Below are 15,231 nucleotides of genomic sequence, written 5' to 3'. Positions count from 1 at the left end.
GACTCTGTTCATGGTGGATCCAGGAATGCCTCACACAGGGCTGGGGGGGGGGGGGGGGGGTAACCAAGTTGGACCCAACTGTCACATTTTCATCTTCTTGAAAATGCTTGGTCAAATTTGCACAAATTTTCATTAATGAATGCATGCAGTTATACCTCTGCATAGAATACCATCATGTAGTGCTTGTGAGTATGAGTGACAAATATCATGGGTATGTGATCATAAATGCCTCTCTCTTTTTTTAATTCCAAAACTGAAAGCCGAGCCCTGTGCAAGTAAAACTGCAGGGACCAACACAAGAGTAATGATCTTCGCCCAGTACCGGGACTGTGTGCAGGAAATCACAGACATGCTGAATCACCATTGGCCTATGATCAGATGTATGAGTTTTATTGGCCAAGCCTCTGCAGGAAAGAACACCAAAGGATTCACTCAGAAAGAACAGATTAGGGTGAGGAAAACCCCCATGCTACGAAATACAGTTCACAAAGGGAAAAGCTTTGCAATGTAATATCCCATATCATTTTGTGCACTCTTGTCGCATTGATGAACTATGATATGGCAAGTCACTGTATGATGGATGTGATGCAGTTTACTTTACCTGGGTTACCTCTTCAATGTAAGCACTGCTTTTTCTGAGTGCAGTTTGACCATTATTATCCTTACACAAGCTTTGGCATCATACTGCAGGATAAGAGGCATACTAATGTTTATATTTATGTACTTTGTTGTGTCACATTTTCCTGAACCTTCAGCATTTCAGTTTGCTCCTTAGGAATTACACGCACTGTGAGTGAAAAGCCAAGCAATGTGTATCATGAGTCTCACACAGAGCAAATGCAAGGTGGTATACTACTGTAAAATAATGTGTTCGCAGCATGAAATTTTTGTTAAAGGACAAGTCCACCTTCATCTACATAAGGAATGAGAGAATGCAGCAATATTAGTAGAACACATCAGTGAAAGTTTGAGGAAAATTGGACAATCCGTTTAAAAGTTACAAATATTTAAAGTATCTGCGCAGTCACTGCTGGAAGAGAAGACTACTACAGTGTATGATGTCACATGCATACAACTATGTAGGGAAAATAAAAAGAGAATTTCAAAAAACTTTACTTTTTGAATAAAGTGCACATTTCTTCGACTTGCTACTGACGTATGTTAAGGGTAATGTTATTCCCCCTGCCTTCTAAAAGAGAGAAGTCGAGTGTTCTTTTGTTATGCGAGAAAAATGGAAATATGTTGAATTTTCTTTATTCTTTCTTCATATTGTTGTACTCATGTGACATCACAAGCTATAGTAGTCTTTTCATCCAGCCGTGACTGAGCAGAAACTTTAAAAATTCATAACTTTTTAACGGATTGTCCGATTTTCCTCAAACTCTCACTGATGTGGTCTACTAATATTGCTGCATTCACTCAACCCACATGTCTATGAAGGTGAACTTGTCCTTTGATTGGAGCTGATAGCCTTTCTCGCAGCATGAAATTTTCACAAATTCCCACTGGCCTTCAATGCTTATAGTGTAGACCAGAACTTTCATCATGTGCATTTTAATTTTGCGAATCTTGTCTCTCTCGAAATTCGCTAAATTAAAATGCACTCAAAAGTTCCTTATTTTGCAGTATTGCTGAGGGACATTAGCATGATTTTAGGTCATTGAATTCCCATCCCAAGTACCAGGGTCTGACTTTGACATACAAGACAATTAATGTACCCAAGGATAGATCATGCCTTTTCATGCCTCTGCCCAAAGGGTGACAGAGGCATTATTATACCCCACCTGCACATACGTGTAGTGTGTATGGGGGTACACAGGAATCATTTGGGCAGCTGGGTGATCGATCGGTCGGGCCTGCGGGTGGTCGGTCGGGCCTGCGGGCGGTCGGTCGGGCCTGTGCGCGGTCGGTCGGGCCTGCGGGCGGTCGGTCGGGCCTGCGGGCGGTCATTTGGGCCTGCGGGCGGTCGGTCCGTTGCAAAAAAATCTTGTGGATCGAAGTACTCTCTCATTTTTTTGAGTAATTGACCCCAAATTTGGCATAAGTGACCGCTATCAAAGGTAGATGTGCAAGACACCTTTTTCGTTAGTATTGCATAATGCTTTGCCATAGCAACAGCATATTTTCATAAAAAACTTGTGGATCGTTGCCATGGTAGAATCAAATTTTAAAAAAATCCTACCAAATGTTGTAGATCAAACTGCTCTTTCAGTTTCATAGCAATTCAGTTGAAATTTTTGATATATATATACAATCAATGTAATGTGTAGTTGTGCAAGATGCCTTTATTGTGTGTGTGAATAAATCTGTTGCCATGGTAACAGCAGTTTTTTTTACCAATCATACAAAAATATGTGGATTGACCTAACTCCCTGAGTTTTTGATTATTTGACTTGAATTTTGGCACATGTGACCACTACAGTATGCAGATGTGCAGAACACATCCTCTGCGATGTTAAACAATGTTTTGCCATGGTAACAGCATTTTTTTTCACTGAAAAGCATACAAAAATATTGTGGATTTAACTAACTCCCTCAGTCTTTGAGCATATAGTTTTGAAATTTGGTACATGATCTCTAGCATGCATAGATATGCAATCTTAATCTTTCATCACTGTTGAACAATGCGTTGCCATGGTAACAGCATATTTTGAATGAAATTCATACAAAATACTGTAGATTCAGTTAACTCCCTCAGTCTTTGAGCATTTGGCTTGAAATTTGGCACAAATTTGGGGTCAATTGCTCAAAAAATGAGAGAGTAGTTCAATCCACAAGATTTTGCAACGGACCAACCGTCCGACTGACCGACTGCCGACATCAGAGTGATTATACATACATGTACCGCCATACACACTATGTGTGGGTGGGGGTATGACACATTGCAATGAACAAGGGCTATGACATGGCAACTTCACCATAAAAATGCCTGAGTTGGGGCTCCAGGCAGCAGACCAAAAGAGAATGGCATGCATAGATTTTTACACAGGTGAACTTGTTAGCATGTAGTATTATACAACACCTAAAAAAAATAGCTATCCGATTAGTCAATTGCCCATCACGTGACATTTAGTTACAAGTTCGATCGCACGCTGTGGCTGTCAGCCGTGCAATTTTGTTTGAGCAAAAATGGATAGCGCATAGCTGACGTCACCCATTTCCATTGACTCCCGTGTTAAACTCACGATTGACTCAAAGTTTTTATTCCATCGCACAACGTTTGCCACGCGCACTTAACAATTACAAGCGCGCTTACAAGCGCATACTTTTGTCACTCATTTTTGTAAACAACTTTCAACCAATCGGCTTCGGGTAGTACATACACGGTGACTGTGCGGCTACTCATTCATCTTTCACGTAAAATGATTGCCATTTCTGTGCTAAATTCAAGAATCTGTGTGGACCACATCTTACGACGTTCGAGATGTTGTTTAGTGTATGGTCTTTACTCATGCAATGGAACAAGATTTTGCACTTGATGAGAGATGAGGTGCACTATTCAACTCGGCTTCACCTCGTTGAATAAAGCGCCTCCATCTTTCACCTCGTGCGTAATCTTGTACCATCGCACTCGTGACTATTTACTATTTGTATATTGTAATGGAATTACACTGCTACATTTCTGAAATATGTGAAGCTCCTATCCCTATGTTCAGACGATCCTCCACTTTGCGGCGGCAGATTGGAGAGTTTTACGGTCAAAGATCCACATGTGTATTGAAATTCCCCACTGAAAGGGGAACAAAATCATGGCTGGGGGTTTCAGCTGTGCTGTAGGGCGCCCAATTGCAAATTTATATGATTGCCTGATTCACTACCACATTTTGAGCATGGGCACTTATGAGGAAAACAGCTCGTGAGGTCAAGGTCAGTCCCCTGCCAGAATTTCTGTTGCCGAACTCGACAAGCTTGCCAGGGGAGCGGAGAATGTCCCACCGAGCGTTCACACAATGGGTTTGCCGGGGAAAGTCCTGGCAAATGGGACTTTCCTTGAAAACGGGGGATCGCCTGAACGCAGTGTGGGTCATCAACATTGTTCATTGTAATTTGTTTAAGATTTCTCGGACTATTGGTTTCTCTGCTCAAGGACCACAAATTCTACAAATCTATATGTGGAGCTGTGGATGTACTACATGATGTGAAATTATGAGAATCATCTGAAGTGCCCCTTTAACCCATTGAGGACTGGCTGATTTTGCTACAACACGCCCGAGTATACTCAGGACTAGTCTTCAGTGGGTTAAAGAGCATACAATTCTAAAAGGAATTCAAAGTTTATATGAAAAAAAAAAATCAGTTTTAGAAATGGGTGAGACATCAAAACACAAAATGGTCCTGATAAAAGGTGGGTCCCACTTTTTATTAGGACCTGTTATAAGATTTCTCTGCCATTTCAAGACCAATTTTCATCTAATAAACTTTGAATTCCTCTCAGAATTGTATGCTCTTTCATATTCCATAAAAGGTTTTTCATTATCTCACAAAAAAAGTTGGAAACCTGAAGCCCCATAACAAAAAAACTATACAGTATCTTTAAGCACTGCAGCCAAATTGTTCTAGTCTAGTGTTGATTTGAATATGGGTATTATCCAAGTCATACTCGCCATGTGAACAAAGTTTACTGGTTAGACATGATCATCAAATCTGTAAGTAATTAGTAATTATTACACAGACACAGTTGCCCATGTTCAATGATGTTACATACCAGTATGTGACTGTGCATCACAATACCAACAAAAGGTCACACTCCCTGACTTTACATGAGGACTCAAAAAAGGTGAAGCAGGTCAACCAAGTCAATTTTGAGTTTTCCATATCTTCTAAAAGTGCTATTCTTCTTCTAGATTCTGCTTAAGTTTCAGATCATAAACTGTGTTTTCAGCAGTTTTTCTACAACCCCTCTTATTGTAGAATAGTGTGATCAGGTATATGTTAGAAGACCCTTTTCATTTCCTGAAAATCCTTTGCACACTCTTATACTTTCAACTCTGATAACTTTTGAAAAGATTATGCTAGTGATTTCAAAGTTGGCATTGATCATGGACAGAATGTGTTAATAGAGCATGCTCAATTTCAGCTTAATCTGATAATCCCTTCATTTGTTTACATCCTAGGTTTTTTTTTCTCCCTTCATCACACAGCCAGCACGACTTGGTGAAGATTCCTAAAGCGCTTGAGTGGATACTGTGCTTCAGAGCCTCTTTTCTCAGTTCACATTTTCCAGTGTGTGTGCTTTCTTTCCGATCTTTAGATAGGTTAAGAGAGTCTATGTGAATTGAGTCATACATCATTTTAAAGCTTAGAGTCTGCTCTTTCAGAATCTGCCCTTAGCTAAAAAATCCATGTCTGGCGACTTTTTGTTGGGTTTGTGATGCAAGGTCACATATAGTCACTGCAGCAAACATTGCAAGATTCTGTAAGACAATATTGATCTTACAAGTATGTGTTGCAACAGGTGGTAAATGAGTTCCGGTCTGGTGGATACAACACCCTGGTATCAACCTGCGTTGGTGAGGAAGGCCTGGACATTGGTGATGTTGACCTGATCATCTGCTACGATGCCCACAAGAGCCCTATTAGGCTGGTACAGAGGATGGGTCGTACAGGCCGAAAGCGACAGGGGAGGATCGTCATGCTGGTCACTGAGGGAAAGGAAGTGGCAGTGAGTGCAGTTTCTCTTGTGTCACAACATGTGTCTGATATGAAATATCAAAACCAAGAATTTGATTAACATACAAGCTGAAATTTTTGTGAAAATAGCATACAAATATAGAAATGTGAGAAAACAACAAGATGCAAAAATACAATTTATGAAAAATTCAAGCCATGCCATTGCAGGATCGCATGCAACTAGTAACTACAGTAACTGTGGGTTCAGCACACCCCGTGGGCCATGACATAGCTATATGTATTCCCCATGATATTGACTACTTATGATAATAATGATAGTTGATATTTTTAAAGCGCCTTTTCCACTGGGTACAAAGCGCTATGAGATGTCATCCCTGGTCCCCATAGGATATAAAATATACTTGTACATAGTACCAAGGAGGTTCGAGAGATGGAGTAACAACAGTGTTATTCCCTTTGATCCCATGTTTGAGGCTGCCACTAAGAAATATTTGAAGTATGTGCTGAACTGGAGCTGCCTCACAGATAGGAAGACAATTGATTCATGTGGCATTGCATCATGACTCGTCACTCTCAAAGGAAGATATGTCTTTGTGATGGTAATTACTTTTTGCTATCCCTTCTTATAAAAGGTAGGTGGTACAGACACAAGGATGTGCGAATAGTAATTGAGCAAAAAATGCTGAAATAAAGATGAAAATTACTCGACTGGGCATACCCAGGCATTAATCTGATATATCTATCAATTAAAAATTATACTTGAAGATTATTCCATATTAGTTTCATTTGTGGAAATTAAGCAGAAAAGTGATAAAACCAGCTTTCCAGGATGGTACAGTTTTAAACATTTTCACATAATACAGCTCTGATTTACACTTTTGCACAAATTTCTGGATGGAATTTACTTTTGTTTTACATGCTTTATCATTGAGTGAAATTTCATTTCATTTAATAGATATTAAGCAAAATATGGCCAACATTATGATAACGTTCAAAATAAATCTTCAGATTGCTCAGCAAGACGGCGGCGTCGAACATCGATCATCAGAGGCACAAGTGCACCTGTGGAATTCTTTTGAACATCAATAGAAATCTGACAACTGTTTGAATAATTACAGCCAGTTGGAACTCAGAGCTACCAAGTCTCACGCATTCTGCGTGAGACTCAAGCATTTAGGGTCTGTCTCACGATCTCACGCATGGCACCCATTTTTCTCACGCATTTGGCGAAGTCTGCAACTTGAGCCTATAATAAGGAGCAAAGCTCAAAAGATTTAAGTGATAGTTGCAATTGAAGGTATATTTCCCTTACGTCTTTCAAAATGAGTAAAAAAGAGTCACTTAAGTATGCACCTGATCGCACCATTATGGGCTAAAAATTGAAAAAGCTCCCTACCGTGGGAGGCCACAGGGGGAAAAACCCCTCCTACACCCTCGCTTGCGCGCACATTCGCGCGCCAAGGTGCCGAACGATGCCGAGTCATGAAAATCTCACTCATAAAAATTTTTTGAACTTGGCATCCCTGGGAACTCCATGTATAAAACCTCCTTGATAGTACTAGGTAGTGATTTATGTTGAAATTCTTGACTTTCACGTACACTGTGCACATATGTTATTGATTATGTTGCACTGGAGAATTATAAAAAATGAACTGAATGTAACTGAACTGAATATCTGGTACATGACATGCTAGTACAATACTTTAAATGCAAAGCACACAGCGGCCCGTATTCTGCTAAAAACTTAGACCGAGTTTAAACCCACGTCTGGGTCTAAAAGTGGGTTTTGGGGGTTTAAACCTGGGTTTAAACCACCAGTTTAGACCCAGGTTTAAACCAAGGTTTAATTTGTATTCTACTAAGTCCAGCTGTGGTCTAAATCGGGTTTAAATTAAACCTACCCAGGAGGAGGTTTATTTCGAGTTTAATTCGAGTCTAACGATGACTGCGCATGGTATGGGTACCAGCAGCAGCACACTGAGCGTGTGTTGTGCAGATCAATGGCATGAAACGAGTTGCTGGCTAGATACAGCAGCTACCTAGCCGGCCACACGCGTGTACACACGAGATACGCCCTAGGTCCTACTACTTGTAGGGGACCTAGGCCTACACTTTGAAGATCAAAAGAGACTCGAGATCTAGAAATACTACTACCTAGTACTTTATAACGTCTACTACCTGAAAATAACCAGAAGACTAGACCAAGAACTCAATTAAGGGGGTCTAGAGGGTAGAGCCTGAGATCGATCTAGGCATAGACTAACAGCTGTTAGATCGAGAACCTAAATCGTGTAGGACCTATTCGAATAGCTAGAGCCTAACACACCGTTAGACTACAATATTGTAACGTTGTCGTTAGGACTAACGTACGTTAGAGCTAAAGTTTGAGTTTGAGTTTATTTATAACAAAAACATATGTACAGGAAAGTTTGAATACATGTTTATACATCAATATTAATACATAGCACATGTAACTGTCTAAACGATCTAAACAAAACATATTGAATATAATCTATAATATATAATTATAAATGATTATGTAATCTAAAACTATTACTCTAAAAAAGAGCTACAATATGGCAATGTTGTACACAATGAGGTTGCTAAAAGAACCAAGAGGTAGCACAGGTGCTAGTAGGTGTTGGTCCTTTTAAACACGTATTACATAATGAACTATTGAAATACATTTAAAACATACTGTTATAAAATTATTGATTTGTGGTGCCATTGTCTTCTAGATTTAATGTGTTTTGCTAAATTACTTCAGAAATTTTTCCTGGTATTAATACTCCTTAATTGTCCCCGCCGAACGAGTTCGAGGAGGGGACTATGAAACGGGCTCCGTACGTGTGTGTGTCCGTGTGTCTGTCCGTCCGTGCGTCCGTGCGTCCGTGTGTGATCAAAATGTTCAAAATGCTACTCCTTCGCCATTTCTAACCCGATTTTGATTCTGTTTGCTTTATATGATAGCGCTACATGGGAGCTTCAAAATTTCCACACAGAATTTCAGTTGTGACCTTTGACCTTGACTTTTGACCTATATTGTACATTTTGCTTCAAAATGCTACTCCTTCGCCATTTCTAACCCGATTTTGATTCTGTTTGCTTTATATGATAGCACTACATGGGAGCTTTGAAACTTCTATACAGAATTTCAGTTGTGACCTTTGACCTTGACCTTTGTCCTATATTGTACATTTTGCTTCAAAATGCTACTCCTTCGTCATTTCTAACCCGATTTTGATTCTGTTTGCTTTATATGATAGCACTACATGGGAGCTTTGAAACTTCTATACAGAATTTCAGTTGTGACCTTTGACCTTGACCTTTGTCCTATATTGTACATTTTGCTTCAAATTGCTACTCCTTCGCCATTTCTGACCCGATTTTGCTTCCGTTTGCTTTATATGATGGCACTAGGTGAGGGCTTCAAAACTTCTACACAGAATTGTGACCTTTGACTTCTTTGACCTCTGACCTTGATTTTTGACCTGTATTGTACATTTTGCTACCAAATGCTACTCCTTCGCCATTTCTAACCCGATTTCGATTCCGTTTGCTTTATGTGATGGCACTAGGTTAGGGCTTCAAAACTTCTACACAGAATTTTGACCTTTGACTTCTTTGACCTTTGACCTTGATTTTTGACCTATATTGTACATTGGCTACAAAATGCTACTCCTTCGCCATTTCTAACCCAATTTCGATTCCGTTTGCTTTATGTGATGGCACTAGGTGAGGGCTTCAAAACTTCTACATAGAATTTTGACCTTTGACTTCTTTGACCTTTGACCTTGATCTTTTTACCTATATTGTACATTTTGCTACTAAATGCTACATCCGGCGGTGACATATATTACACACCGCGTAATTTCTACTTTTCCTTGTTTTTTTGGCAAAGCATTCCACAATTTCACTCCTATATAAGAAAGTGAGAATTGGCCATACATAGTTTTGCATTTTGGTAGATAAAGCAAGCCTTCTTTTTTACCCCTTGTTGAATAAGAATGTTGGATGTTTTGACAATATTCTACTAGATCATGTGGCATATTTCCCTTTGATAAATCAAATGTAAATGTACAGATGTAAAGTTTATGCAGTTCAAATACATCCATTTCTCCCAGTTTTTGAAATAGGGGATCAGAAGGTGTTCTGAGTGGACTGAAAGTGATAGCTCGCATGGCCATTTTCTGACTAAGACGAAGGCAGTTTAGATAAGATTTGCATATACTCCCCCACACTTCAATTCCATATGTTATGTTGGACTGGATAAAGGATTTGTAAAGTAGAATAAGTGTATGTTGGGGGACACAGTGTCGTAATTTAAACAGAATACCAACCTTCCGTCTTACACATTTATTTACAGCTTGTATGTGTCTTTTCCAAGTCAAATGACTATCAATGCATATTCCAACAAAAGATGTCTCATTCACTCTACTAATGACATTATCTGATAGTTTCATTGTTCCTTTTATTGTAACGTCCCATTTTTTACTTATTATAATCATATAATTTGTCTTTTTCAAATTAATTGTCACTTTATTAGAATTGCACCAGTCTTGAATTTTCCCTGAATGCAGATTGATAATCCCCATGTCAACTTCCCTCTGGCCAACATTGAATGTATGAAATATATTTGAATCGTCGGCAAATAGTCTAAAATTAAAAAATGAAGTTGAATTTGGTAGGTCGTTTATATATATCAAGACGAGCGTTGGCCCGAGAACTGATCCTTGTGGTACACCACACTTTAAGGTATTCAGACTAATGACTGTTTCCTTGTAACATATTACTTGTGATCGATTCGCAAGATAACTCTGAAACCATTGTAAAGGTTTGCCGCGAATGCCATAAAAACTCAACTTGCTTAAGAGGATCTTGTGGTTTATTGTGTCGAAGGCCTTTTAGAAATCAATGAATACACCAATAGTGTGTTTACCTTTATCGATAGACGTTAGAAGTGAATTCACAAGGTTGATTACAGAGAGCTTAGTACTGTATTTTTTACGGAAACCGTATTGATGTTTGTATGAAATACTGTGTGCGTCAAAAAAATCCACCAACCGCTTGTTGACAATTTTTTCAAAAATCTTAGCAATTACTGGCAATACTGAAATTGGTCTGTAATTGCCCGGTTCTTCCCTAGAACCTTTCTTGTAAATTGGAGTAACTTTTGCTATTTTCAGAGCATCTGGGAAAACTCCATTTCCGAGTGACAAATTGAAGATATTAGCCAGTGGCTCAGAAATTAGATGCACCGAGTCCTTTAGCAAACGTATTGGTATATTGTCAAAACCATGTGCTTTCCTTTTATCCAATGCCTGGAAGTAATTGCAGATTTCCCCAGGTGTAACTGGTGCCCAAAATAATGATTTTTCATTTCTCAATGAGAGATATTCCATATGATTTCCACTCTCTGCTGGAATCACTTCTGCTAACTTTGGGCCAATGTTCACGAAAAAGTCATTGAAGGTCTCAGCTATATCTTTTTCTGTTGTAATAGTCCTTTCTACTCCATCAGTATTTGTTACCAATTTATCCACCTCAGTATTCTTTTTACCTCTATTTCCGCCATTCAGTAATTCATTGACGGTTTTCCAGGTTTTGCTAGTATCATTCTTATGCTCATGAAATAAATGACTGTAATACATTCTCTTTGCATTTTTCAAAACAGTTCCAAGAGTATTTCTGTATCTTTTATACTTTGCGGTATGAATTCCTTCAAAGTTTACTGCCTTGCATGCCTTATATAACTTATGTTTTTTGTTGATAGATTTTAAGAATGCTGAAGTCACCCATGGTTTTCTAGGGGAGTTTCTCTTTTTGCCTATAAAAACATTTTGAATTGGCGCATGCCTGTCACATATGTGACCCTGCACCTCAAAACAAACAAAAATTCGCCAGACATGAATTTTTAGTTAATACCATATTCTGAAAGAGCAGACTTTAAGCTTTAAAATGATGTATTACTCAAATCAAATGGACTCTCCTAACCTATCTAAATATTGGAAAGAAAGCACAAACTCAGGCAAAGTGTGAACTGAGAAAAAGAGGTTCTGAAGTACAGTGTCTATTCAAGCGCTTAATCTTTTCCAAACTGTGCTGGCTGTGTGCTGAATGCAACAAAAAACAGGAAGTAAACCACCAGAGTAACAACAACGAAGGGATTATCAGATTAAACTGAAATTAAGCATGCCTCATTAACACATTCTGTCCATGATTAATGCAAGCTTTCAAAGCAGTAGCACTATCCTTTCAAAAGTTATTAGAGTTGAAAGTGAAGAGTGCGGACAAGGTTTTTATGCCTCCGCCACGAAGTGGTGCCGGAGGCATTATGTTTTTCGGGTTGTCCGTCCGTCCGTCCGTCCGTCCTTCCGTCCGTCCGTCCGTCCGTCCGTCCTTCCGTCCGTCCGTCTTTCCGTCCGTCCGTAATGAATTTTGTGGACAAGGTAACTATCAAAAGCTGTTGAGGTATCCTAATGAAACTTGGCATGTATGTGTATTAGGGGGTGAAATTGTGCCTATCAACTTTTGGGTGCACGTGCTCAAGGTCAAAGGTCAAAAGGTCAAGGTCAAATACATAAAATTTCACTATTTCCACCATATCTATGCAATGCCTGAAGATATTTTCTTGTAACTTAGTGTATGCATGTATTACCCAATTTAGATTCTCTGGTGAAAGTTTGGGTCATGAGGTCAAAGGTCAAAGGTCAAAAGGTTGAGTAAAAGTATTAAAACTTCTTTTTTTTCTCTGTAAATTGGAAAATTGTTCAAGGTATCTTCATGGAACATAGTATATATACATGTACTGACTGGCAGTGATTATCTAGAGAATGTAGGGTTCATGGGTCAAAGGTCAGGGGTCAAAGGTCAAGTGCAACACTTCAAAATTTTACTATTTCCCTCATGTTCATGCAATGCCAGCAGGATTAGTATTTTTTTTTTTACACTTGGTGTATGCATGTGTAACCTAATAGAAATTCTCTGGAGAGTTTTTTTTTCTTTTTCTTTTTTATTGCCTCAAAGGTCAAAAGGTCAAAGATCAAGTGAAAGTGCTGAACTAACTTTTTCCTCCATATCTCAGAAGTGGCTCAATTTATCGGGAAACTTACTGTATATCTATGCATGTTCTACCTGAAAGTCATTATCTTATGAATTTTAGGGTCAAAGGCCAGATGAACATGGTAACAATTTACTATTCAGTACAGAAATTGCACTTTTTCTCCATACCGGTACCATGAAAATTACTCAATGCATAAATGTATGAATGGGTCAAAGTCAAGTTAAAGTCCTTAAATCCCCAAATACATGCTCTCCTATTCATCCAATTAAACCAAGATCAAGGAAGGTGAACATTCAACACATTTGTGACAAACTTGTCATTTCAATATTTTGCCAGTTTTGTGAAAATGTAATCACACATTGTCCACATGTACTATCTAGACCTATTAGGAGAATCATGCATTATGGCGGAGGCATAACAGTCGCCATAGCGACATTTCTAGTTCAAAAATGAAAAGGGGATTCTAATAAAGACACACCTAATCACACTATTCTACCTAAAACGTTCGAGATAAACTGCTAAAAAAACACACTTTCCTGCCCGTTTTATGTTACCAAATTTTAGCATAATGTAAAGGAAGACCCGCTCTTTCAGAAAATATGAAAAAGTCAAGTTAGGCTAGGTTGACCCATTTCACTTATTTTCAGTCCTCATGCAAAATAAGTGTGTGCGACTTTATGTTCGTTTTCAGGTGCACGGTCACATATATGTCTTTCAGAAATTGATAGAATGTCAAGTAAGCAATGTTAACATTACTACATCTATAAACTTTACTCCATTCTACTTTGCCCAAATCCTCACAGAATGAAGCAGCATCATAGTTTCTATATGACCGTATAGTCCTTTTAGTTGGGCTTTTCTTGCTTTCACTGGAAAAATTTTCAAAAACGACAAATACAGGAAAATAATCACTTAAATCAGTTTCTATGATCCCTGAGTGCATTCTGAATTGAGAGATGTTGGTATATATGTGATCAATAAGAGTAGAGCTGTCCCTAGTCACTCTGGTGGGAGATGCGATTATTCGATGTAAACCTATGCCCTCCAGGGAGGTCAATAATTCGACAGCTTTACCATCTAAACTTGTTGTTATTAAATTCACATTGAAGTCACCAACTAATATGACATTCGACTTGTCAACTGACAAATTATCAAGAACATTCAACAAGCTATTCTCTAATTGGTCCAGATCTGTGTTTGGTTTACGATAGATAATGCCCACTACAATTTTGCGCTCTATGTTAATTTCTATCCATAAACTTTCTGCAAACATAACTCTATGATTCGACAGGTTATATTTCAGTGTAGAATTAATGTAAGCTCCCACACCACCTCCCCTTAATCCACCATCTCGGCATTTGGCTTCAAGACTATAGCTAGTTAGGGCATTTTAGAAAATCCCTGGACCATCTGTGAAAAAATTGCTTACCAATAGCTTTCTTCACCAGTGTGTTCATAAAGGTGTCTACTAACACCTCTCAAGTAGTTCCAACCCAAATCCTTGTGGAAAATTCTGGGGAGCCAATCAAATTTGGGCACCCAGAAGAGGGGTGGGGCAAAAATGGAAAAGTATGTTTTTTCCCAATATAGGCGTGTGAGATGTCTAACTAGTGGTTTCTGGGGGTGCTGAATCGATTCCAACCTTTAGTTTTGAATAAAAACTACTATTTGACAGTAAAATAAGGCCACGCCTCCTTTTTGCCCCCACCGAAATACGTAAATATTGGTGTTTTTATACCTATCTCATTGGGTTGATGTAGTGGGTTTTTAGGGTGCACTGAAAACATTTATGTGCGATGGGAAGTACTCGTTCCCATTTCTCTTATATCTATTACACCAAATATAATGCTATTACTGCCATGACTGCCGTAAATACTTATTAAATGTTTTATTCTCGATTAGTTCGAACCAACATCCAAGTGGAAAAAAAAACGGGGGGGGGGGGGGGGGGGGGGGGGGACAGTTAAACCTAGGCAATTAGGGGGGGGGGATCAAACTATGGGAAAATCTTTTTTTTTTTCCAGTGTTAGTAAGTGAGATGTCTAATTAGGGGGTTCTGGGGGTGCTGAATGGATTCTAAACATTAGTTTCAAGTAAAAACTACTACCTGACCATTAAAATAGGCCACGCCTACTTTTTGCACCCGCCGAATAATGTATTATAGGTATTTTATACGTATCTCAATGAGTTTATAATTATAGTGAGTTCTTTAGAATGTTGAATTGAGGTCTATCATTGAATATGAGCTATACCCACTCTATAAACAGTGTGCAAAACACTGCAACATAAGTGTGCAATTGGAAGTAGTCGTTCCCACGTCTCTTACTTCCATTATGCCCCATGATAATCCAACAGAGATGTATCTCAATATCAAAGCCATGGTACTTTACCCTACTCTCCGACATCTCCCTCACTGCTCTAATCAGCTGTTTAGTCCATGGGCCAAGACCCGAAAAATGGGTTGTTGGTACCACCTGAGGTGGCACAACCTTTTTGGTGTCATTTTGTTTGTCGCGCATAGATATGCTTATCAAGCT

General features: G+C 38.8%; 1 protein-coding gene across 1 annotated transcript in view; it reads left to right on the top strand.

The window, feature by feature from the left end:
* Positions 1–6,278, top strand: part of LOC139721747 (Fanconi anemia group M protein-like) — a 147,067-nt gene extending 140,789 nt beyond the window's left edge. Inside the window, exons 9-10 of the mRNA XM_071633068.1 lie at positions 261–451; positions 5,456–6,278. Coding sequence (XP_071489169.1) covers positions 261–451; positions 5,456–5,731 — 467 coding nt within the window. The 3' untranslated portion in view covers positions 5,732–6,278. The remainder of the gene's footprint in view (positions 1–260; positions 452–5,455) is intronic.
* The last annotated feature ends 8,953 nt before the right edge of the window (positions 6,279–15,231 follow it).

The sequence above is a fragment of the Diadema antillarum genome, unplaced genomic scaffold (genome assembly GCF_040938485.1).
Source record: "Diadema antillarum isolate AM-2024a unplaced genomic scaffold, OU_Dant_1.0 scf00000149, whole genome shotgun sequence".
NCBI classification, from domain to species: domain Eukaryota; kingdom Metazoa; phylum Echinodermata; class Echinoidea; order Diadematoida; family Diadematidae; genus Diadema; species Diadema antillarum.
The sequence above is the reverse complement of the archived record's forward strand: the minus strand, read 5'-3'. Positions and strand labels throughout refer to the sequence as shown.